General features: G+C 38.8%; 1 protein-coding gene across 1 annotated transcript in view; it reads left to right on the top strand.

Annotated features, from left to right (window-relative positions):
* Positions 1 to 2,365: 2,365 nt before the first annotated feature.
* The window catches only part of kcnk3a (potassium channel, subfamily K, member 3a), a 64,872-nt gene continuing 58,698 nt past the window's right edge, over positions 2,366 to 8,539 (top strand). The window contains exon 1 of the mRNA XM_047387109.1: positions 2,366 to 2,986. Coding sequence (XP_047243065.1) covers positions 2,704 to 2,986 — 283 coding nt within the window. The 5' untranslated portion in view covers positions 2,366 to 2,703. The remainder of the gene's footprint in view (positions 2,987 to 8,539) is intronic.

The following is an 8,539-nucleotide window of genomic DNA, read 5'->3' as shown; positions in this document are numbered from 1 at the left end:
CTTTTAATGGTTCAATAGAGAAGTAAAAAAGTTCTTACCTTTAAGCTGTTTTCGCAAGTGTTAGCCTTAATATTCAACCAAATACAGTGGCCTACAAGCCCTAAAAGGCAATTTATTATATCATTAGGCTTTGTTTTTCTTTCGGATTGCTTTTTCTTCTGATAGGCCACATTTTGAATTAAAGTGTTATGGATTAATTGACGCATTGATCGACTGAAGCTTTCAGCACTCCAATTTATGAAGGGAGGATTTATGCAGGCTCAGTCACAGCTGACTTGACTGACCTGTTTATTGAAAGTAGAGCTATTTTTGTCCCAGCTCAAAGGTAGGAACTTAAGATTTCCCAAGATTTATTAGTCGGTCACTGGTTGGCACATGTATAGGATTACATTTTACATGGCAAGAAGGAAGTTCTTCAATTTTGTGGTTGCCTTAAGATGGAAATGTGCTTTTATTAATAAAAAAAGAATCATGAACTTATTGCTTTGAATTCAATTCAATTCAATTCAGTTTTATATATATAGCGCCAATTCACAACGCATGTTGTCTCAAGGCACTTCACAACAGTCACGTACATACATTCCAATTAATCCTAACAATTGAACAGTGCAGTCAGAGTTAGCTTTTTATTCAAATTGGATAAAAAGTTTTTCTATCTAAGGAAACCCAGCAGATTGCATCCAGTCAGTGACTTGCAGCATTCCCTCCTCCAGATGAGCATCTAGAGACAGTGGACAGTCACTGGCATTGACTTTGCAGCAATCCCTCATACTGAGCATGCATGTAGCGACAGCGGAGAGGAAAAACTCCCTTTTAACAGGAAGAAACCTCCAGCAGAACCAGGCTCAGTGTGAGCAGCCATCTGCCATGACCGACTTTGCTTGTTTATGTGTTACAACAAGAAAAATGTCTAATAATACTGGGGATTAATACTCAAATATAAAAAGAAGCACTCAAATGTAAGAAAACCTGAGCCTAACTGCCCTCAGAGCATCCTCAACAAACCCTAGCCTCATTTCACTCTGACACAATAGGGAACCACTTACTGGAAACAAGTGACTCCAAAGGTCATCAAACTTGGCAGTCCATATTTCACTTGACATTTGTCTGTTTTCATCATTATGATCTGTTTCCATATCAAACTCACTTCTGTGAGACCCGATGCAGGTACATTACCCCATTAACAACACATAACACAGAGTATGTAGAGGTGTTATTACCTCTACATACTGTAAGAGCTCCTGGTGTTGGCATCCTGAAATGAAAAGAACTGAGGTTAGATAGCTTAGATTTTTTCTGAGTTAAAGTTAACAACTGAGTTATTTTAAATGTAAATTTTAAACTGACTCATGTTGGCAGCATCATAAAATTCTCTTGGGATACACACCAATGACTGAAATTAGCAGGTTTTTAGCCCCAGTGCCTTTGATGAAATAGGTTACAGGTCAGCAAAACAGAACTGCAGTGGTACATATGGTCTCTCAGGGATTTAGATGAGTTCCTACAAAAAAGAAAACATTTTGTGTTCCATTGAACAGGATCAACATGTATATTATGGTACTTTTTGATTAAATATGAGTAGAAAGGGAGAATATTGTGCTTTCTTATTATTTATACTTTAATTAATTATTTAACTATGTTCTTAAGGAACCATATAGATGTGAAAAATATGCATGTCTATCAGTATGTTCTAAAGCCCTAATGTAATGCCTAAAATGCATATTTTTAAATTTGGAAAAGTGGTGAATCTTTGCTTAGTTAAGAGTCTATAAGTAACAACTGACTTCTAGAACAAGGGGTGTGGCTCATGCTTTTGTTTAATTGTTATACTTTTTTCATTGAGTTTTACCACTGTCTCAAAGACAGTTACAAAATAAGTTAAGATACATCAATCAGAGATAAGTGGAAAAACAGTGGCTTAATCAAACTAACCACAGGAAAGGGCATTACTGTAAAAAGTGAATAGAACGTAAATGAGACCAAGGACAATCTTTAACTTAAAACAGTATTTAATTTAGTTGTATAAAATTTATGTCATGATAAAACCGTAGAGTTTAATGTATTTCATTGAAACTGTTTATGATAGACCAACAAATAAAGCATAATTAAGAAATGGGAAGGAACAGGAAACATCATTTTACACATCTGTAACAAAAAAAAAAATCTCAAAACTTTGATTAAAAATTGTATTTAGTCCTCTTTACTCTTATACTGCTGAATAAAAGCTGATGTCACCAATTGTCTAAAGAAGTCACTTCATCAGTAAATCAACGTCACAATGTGTTGTGTTCCATCATTTGAAAATGAAAAAAAAAAAAAAAAACATTTCTTCAACTGCATTGAAAATGAACAAAAAAACAAAGTCTAAAGAAAAACTTTCATAAACCTTTAGAAAGCCTAGAGAAGTATTAAACCAAAACATGTACAAATATTACTACGACGATGCACTAAAATCGCAAATAATCCTAACATCGAACAACTTTTAAAGACATGAAGGGGTATCTATAACTGGGGGAGGGTTCGGGTATAGGAGGTGTGTTTTAGGGGGAGTGGTGCTGAAAGAACAGCTCCTCTTCATCATAAAACAAGCAGAGGGCTCCGCTGCTCCGTCAGTCAGTAGAGCCATGAGCCAACCGAGCTCCCCGTCCTGCAGCCCCGCGCTGCCTCTCCGACTGCGCCCCTGACCCTGCACCGACCGTAGCTATGAAGAGGCAGAACGTGCGGACCCTCGCCCTCATCATCTGCACCTTCACCTACCTGATCGTGGGCGCCGCGATCTTTGACGTGCTGGAGTCTCAGGAGGAGACAACCCAGAAGGAAAGTCTAGACATCAGGAAGCAGGAGCTGCTCAACACTTTCAACCTCTCCAAAGAGGACTTTGACGAGCTAGAGAAGGTGGTGCTGCAGCTTAAACCGCACAAAGCCGGCGTGCAGTGGAAATTCGCAGGCTCCTTTTATTTCGCCATCACGGTGATCACCACCATAGGTAAGACAGCAGCTCTTCTCCTCGAACTTACAAGAGTTTTTACTCAACTTCCACTTCTTCTCAGAGCGCTTTGTTCCAAAATAAAAACACCACGAGAGGTTATAGTTTGCGCTGAATGCTCGTACCTGTTGCACTAAAGTTTTTATGCATGTTTGCAATCAGTAATATTAACAACGCTCTGTGGGGGCGGAGGAGGATTTCAGTCCACATTGGCGGCTGATGGCGGTAATCAAGGCCACATAGAAACATTTTAATGCAGTAAAGAAAATAAATAATTCTCATCCTTGTACTTTAGGTTATACTCCACAGTTTCATTTTTTCATATTTCATATTTCTTACTTATGAGATCACATTGATATATAATAAAGACACATTTTTTATTAGGATTATTAATAATTATAACATAATAATGACAAACTGTCCAACTAGTTTTTTTAAGTTGTAATGATTTAAAAAAGATGAAATTTAACACCATAATAGCCAAGACAAAATAGTTTCTTGTTTATTGATTTATTTATTCATGTATCCTAAATGGGTTTTTGATTGTCAGTAGCACAGACTTGTGGCTTAACAAACTTACAGAGACTGATTCTATAGCATTGCATCTGCTTGCAGCATTAAATGTCTTTGTTACTGAAGCCAAGAGAAGCACTCTTTGAGAATGCACAAGTCAAGGTTGTTAGAGTTGACGCTTGAGGAAACTTAAGGCATCACTGGTTTGTTCTGTTCTGTTCGCTTCTTGTTATCTCTGCCCCAGAAGACCCTTGTGCACTCAGATGCATGTAAAACTCTGCTTTATTTGCTTTTTAGTTTCAGCTCAAAATGCAACTGAACCACAAGTCCAAGGTTATTAATGTTTGTTAATTTAAGCTTTAATTAATCACACAATATGTGAAAATCAAATGCCATTGTAAAACAGGTTTTATTGTGAGGCATAATGAGTTGGGCTTACTTTCCTGAAGTCCATCGCTAATGTGACATGTCCTGTAGAGCACTGTTATTTTTTCCAGGCAGATGATTTCAGCATATCTAAAAAGGTATCCATACCTCCTAGCCTTTGAATGACAGCTGTAACAAAGTTGGCATCTGGCTGATATAACATCTGCAAACTTACCTAAATAGTTGGCAAAGATCCAACAGCAGGTTCAACTATAGCCCTGTAAATCTTGCTTTGTCAGATTACCCAAACATTCACTACCAATGGTTTTGTTTCTGTAGGAAACCTGTTTATATCTAAGCTTGGCCATAAATTTGCAAAGATTTTCATCAGGATTTCAAATAACACATAAGAATATTTCCTGTCAGTAGTGTAAAGGACTAAACATTTGGTTTAGCCAATTTTGCCTCAGTTTTCCAAAGTAAGCATAATTTTCCCTGTAGAACAGGGTTCCTACAAATTTTCCATTCCAAAATTCCTTACTTTATCAGATTAAAGTGCATGGATGCATTTTTAAAGCACTTCATAGATTTGAGTACAAAACATTTTCTCAGTTTGGGTTTACTGTTTTTCATAAATCATGAAAATGGCATAATGCATTTATTGGGTTCTGATTCTGCAGAGTGCTAAAGCGCTAGTTCACTGCTGTATTTGGCAGCTGGACTAAATTGTATTAATTCTATTTAGAAACCAGCCATGAGTGGACCACCCTACATAAAATACATTATTTTTAAAAATACATTTGTGGAATGTAATAACTTATTTTTGTTAAAAAAATAAACAACCAAAAAAAAACAAACAACAATCAAACAAAACAAATATTTTGCATCTAAATTAGACTGCAGGTACAGTTCAAAAAGTTGTGAAAAGTTCACATGTACTGGAGATATATACCATGCAAGTATGTATGTATGTATGTATGTATGTATACACTTAAATACACTGCTCTAAAAAATAAAGGGAACACTCAAATAACACATTTTAGATCTGAATGAATTAAATATTCTCATTGAATACTTTGTTCTGTACAAAGTTGAATGTGCTGACAACAAAATCACACAAAAATCATCAATGGAAATCAAATTTATTAACCAATGGAGGCCAGGATTTGGAGTCACACACAAAATTAAAGTGGAAAAACACACTACAGGCCGATCCAACTTTGATGTAATGTCCTTAAAACAAGACAAAATGAGGCTCAGTATTGTGTGTGGCCTCTACAAGCCTGTATGACCTCCCTACAATGCCTGCTCCTGATGAGACGGCGGATGGTCTCCTGAGGGATCTCCTCCCAGACGTGGACTAAAGCATCTTCCAACTCCTGGACAGTCTGTGGTGCAACGTGACGTTGATGGATGGAGCGAGACATGATGTCCCAGATGTGCTCAATCGGATTCAGGTCTGGGGAACGGGCGGGCCAGTCCATAGCTTCAATGTCTTCATCTTGCAGGAACTGCTGACACACTCTAGCCACATGAGGTCTAGCATTGTCCTGCATTAGGAGGAACCCAGGGTCAACCGCACCAGCATATGGTCCCACAAGGGGTCTGAGGATCTCATCTTGGTACCTAATGGCAGTCAGGCTACCTCTGGCGAGCACATGGAGGGCCGTGCGCGCCTCCAAAGAAATGCCACCCCACACCATTACTGACCCACTGCCAAACCGGTCATGCTGAAGGATGTTGCAGGCAGCAGATCGCTCTCCACGGTGTCTCCAGACTCTGTCACGTCTGTCACATGTGCTCAGTGTGAACCTGCTTTCATCTGTGAAGAGCACAGGGCGCCAGTGGCGAATTTGCCAATCCTGGTGTTCTCTGGCAAATGCCAAGCGTCCTGCACGGTGTTGGGCTGTGAGCACAACCCCCATTTGTGGACGTTGGGCCCTCATACCATCCTCATGGAGTCGGTTTCTAACCGTTTGTGCAGACACATGCACATTTGTGGCCTGCTGGAGGTCATTTTGCAGGGCTCTGGCAGTGCTCCTCCTGTTCCTCCTTGCACAAAGGCAGAGGTAGCGTCCTGCTGCTGGGTTGTTGCCCTCCTATGGCCTCCTCCACGTCTCCTGGTGTACTGGCCTGTCTCCTGGTAGCGCCTCCAGGCTCTGGACACTACGCTGACAGACACAGCAAACCTTCTTGCCACAGCTTGCATTGATGTGCCATCCTGGATGAGCTGCACTACCTGAGCCACTTGTGTGGGTTGTAGAGTCCGTCTCATGCTACCACCAGTGTGAAAGCACCACCAACATTCAAAAGAGACCAAAACATCAGCCAGAAAGCATCGGTACTGAGAAGTGGTCTGTGGTCCCCACCTGCAGAACCACTCCTTTATTGAGTGTCTTGCTAATCGCCAAAGATTTCCCCCTGTTGTCTATTCCATTTGTACAACAGCTGTGAAATTGATTGTCAATCAGTGTTGCTTCCTAAGTGGACAGTTTGATTTCACAGAAGTTTGATTTACTTGGAGTTATATTGTGTTGTTTAGGTGTTCCCTTTATTTTTTTGAGCAGTGTATATACATACACAGGAAATGAAGTGGTCAAGCCCTGAAAAGTAAACAACCGGTCATAATGCAGCATGACACTGTGAATTTCACACTTCTGATCTGGAGGACATCAAAAGCATCTCACATACTTCAATAAACAAAACACACAAACACATTTGTGTTTCAAATATCAATGACTTGTTCTGCAATAGCTATAAGTAAATCAAGCACTAATGAAAGGGAAGATGAATCCTATTGGCTGCTTCTGAGTCAGTGGCAAACGGAGGAGTTTTGTATTTAGGACAGACCTGTTTGTACAGTGCTGAGAGAGATTCTTCTCTTCAATTGCTTTTCAGGCCAGTTCCATGTGATCAACATGTTTTATAACTGGGGCTCATTTATTCCGACTTCTCTGCTCCCTGCCATTTTAACAATTTCAATATTGTCCCTACTGCATGAACTCCATTAACCCCCTGTTTCCATCTTCTTTAAGTGTTAAAGACAATGTGTCATGCTAACAGGGATTATTTTAAAGAAGAACCAAACCTACAAAATCTTAAGTTGTCCTTTGTTTATGTTTTGCTTCAAAGTAATTAAGCTTTCTGCTAATCCTTTAATTGGTTTTGAACAATATTTTCTCAGGCTTAGTTTTTGTTGCTTTTGATGTTTCTGTTTAGTTTTATTTAAACAAACTGAATCATTTATGCATGTCTATTTCTAAAGTCATGGGAACCTGGGATATACTTGCACATTGCAATCTTTTTTCAAAAGGAAATTTGAATTGAATCTTACATCTTTGTCACTGCTAGACACAACTGGTTTTAATAGCTCTTTGTTATTAAGTGATAAATACCAAGCATACCACCGTCTGAAATACATGAACTAGTGTTTTAACAACTACAAGTTAACTACAAATAACATTTTATGAAGTATTAGAAAAATTAAAGGATGATACATCTCTCGGGTCATTGTTGGGTTTATTCCAGTTTTTTAAATGTGTGTACTGCACCTTTACAAGGTATTCATATCTCTTGAACCTTTTCACATTGAGTCACATTACAGCCACAAACTACAGTGTATTTTATTGGGATTTTATGGGATAGACCCACAAAAAGTAGTGTTTGTAGAAGGAAAATAATACACGGAATATAAACCTTTTTACAAAAACCCACTGAAAGTGTGTGACTTTGTAGATGTAGATGCCATTTCACAGCTACATATATTTTGGAGTATGTTTTTGCCAGCTTTGCACATCTTGTTCTGATCTATAGGGGTTTTTGGGTTTCCTTTGTGTCTCTGTTTTGTCAGGTGGCCATTCATTTAAAAGTTTGCAGTTGGGCCATACTCTTTATTTTCAGATGATGGTTTAACCAGTGCTCTGAGAGATGTTGCAAAGCCTGGGATATTGTTTTGTAGCATAACCCTCCTTTAAACTTCTCCATGACCTGTGTTCTCTATTTATTTGTCTTCATGATGCTGTTTGTTCTTTAATATTCTCTAACAAACATCTGACGTCTTCTCAGAAGATCTGGATTCATGTTCAGATTAAAATACATACAGCTGGACTATTTACCAATTAGATTAGTTTTGAAGGCAGTTGCTTACACAGGACTTTATTTAGGGGTTTCCGAGAAATGGGGACTACCTCTCTTTTCAGAGTTTGTGTTGCAAAGATGAAATATATTTATCTTTAAGTCTAAATCTGCATTATAGTAACGAGAGAACAAATACGGACTCCCTGTTTAAAGTTACAGGCCCACTCTATCACATAGTTCCTATTTGTTTAGAAGCTGCCTTTATCTTGACTTCCAATCTGACCTTTCCCTCCTGTATTTGCTGACCAGTGCAGTTGTTGTTCATGACCTTCGACTTGTAACCATATCAGATGCAAGAAGCTAATTGCACACTAACCGAACCCTGGGTGTCTGTGACCACATTCTGTAATTGTGAGCCCTGCAGATGGTAGAAACACAGTTACTGGTGTTTCAGTCTGCCATTAGATATTAATGACAACACCAGAACCTCCTTGTTCCCCTATATTCCTGGCACAGAACAGTAACGCTACAGAAACTAAACTGGTAACACAATATCAAACAGCCATGGCCAACATTAACACTCTTCTACTGTGCCTT

Source organism: Girardinichthys multiradiatus, chromosome 15, assembly GCF_021462225.1.
Source record: "Girardinichthys multiradiatus isolate DD_20200921_A chromosome 15, DD_fGirMul_XY1, whole genome shotgun sequence".
Taxonomy (NCBI): domain Eukaryota; kingdom Metazoa; phylum Chordata; class Actinopteri; order Cyprinodontiformes; family Goodeidae; genus Girardinichthys; species Girardinichthys multiradiatus.
This window is presented reverse-complemented; position numbering and strand designations above follow the sequence as displayed.